Raw genomic sequence first — 1051 nt, 5'->3', positions numbered from 1 at the left:
GACCGGTCATAAACCAGTTAAAACCGATGCAGACCGAAACCGGTCTATAGACCGCAAAAAACCGCGGTCTGCGGTCTTTNTGCGGTCCGGTCTGGTCTTTTGACTTCTGGGGAAAATGCAGACCGGTTACGGTTACGGTTAACACCCCTGGGCATCAAAAAACCGGACCGAACCGGACTTTCAAACACTAAATTCAATGAAGTTGTTGGTTGAGATTTTAACACGGTGCCAAGAACAGATATTTGATTGACGACGGGTCTGGCGTTGCTTCGGTTGAAGTTCTAGAATTGTGGTGTTCATGTTATCAGTTTGCATGATGTGAGTCTCGGGATTATAGAGCACCCAGGGCTAGTTAAAAATGAAAATAAAATGGCTATCAGTGCACTGAAGGTATAGCAAGAAATGTCAATCTTACGGAAATCAACATTTGAAGAAAAACACCCTCCCAAATATTGGAGTGAAACGTTTTTCGGAGCGCTGTTGCATCTGTCCAACCAAGGTTCTTTGCGGAAAACGATGCGAGTTTGTTGATGCGAATTTCACGCGGTTTCCACGCCGCAAAGGGGAGCTTGCCAGAAGGGAAAAATGAAGTTGTTTTCGGCTGCACGTAAAACTCAATAACATTCACTGGAGGAAAGTTGGGTGGGATAGCATCAGCAAGGGCTGGGCGACGTGAGGGAAGGAAGCCATGAGTATTCGAGACCAGTTCATTGCGGATGCTGTCAACCCAGGATACCAAGAAGGTAGAAAGATCTTCGCCATGCAGGGTATTGAAGGCCCCGAGGAGCTCATCCCCAAAGCCACACTTGGCAAGCCCGTGAGCGGTGACCTCACCACAGCCCTCTAACCCCGCTGCGTAATCCCCGCCCGATAACAAGGCAAGCAGCAAGAGTCCTCCCAGTGTCAACCCTTCGGTATTTTCAATGGCGTCCGCAGTGAATAAGCCAATTTCATCAGCATGTTCAGTTGGTTTGTTTTTTACTGACGTACTAAACGCGCTGAATTTTAAATGGTTGAAGCTGTTTTTGTAAAATCCCCTACCTTCGCAGAA

The 1051-nt window shown here is 47.4% G+C and overlaps 1 protein-coding gene across 1 annotated transcript; it reads right to left on the bottom strand.

The window, feature by feature from the left end:
• Positions 1 to 180: 180 nt before the first annotated feature.
• LACBIDRAFT_310609 (uncharacterized protein) lies at positions 181 to 954 on the bottom strand (the record flags this gene model as incomplete). The annotated part of the gene is made up of 3 exons (XM_001887620.1): positions 181 to 348; positions 416 to 843; positions 909 to 954. 3 exons carry the CDS (start codon positions 952 to 954, stop codon positions 181 to 183), a joined length of 642 nt encoding a protein of 213 aa, XP_001887655.1.
• Between the last annotated feature and the right edge of the window lie 97 nt (positions 955 to 1051).

The sequence above is a fragment of the Laccaria bicolor genome, genomic scaffold (genome assembly GCF_000143565.1).
Source record: "Laccaria bicolor S238N-H82 LACBIscaffold_47 genomic scaffold, whole genome shotgun sequence".
In the NCBI taxonomy this organism is placed as follows: Eukaryota; Fungi; Basidiomycota; class Agaricomycetes; order Agaricales; family Hydnangiaceae; genus Laccaria; species Laccaria bicolor.
Note: the sequence above shows the minus strand (reverse complement) of the source record. Positions and strands in the feature narration are given on the sequence as shown.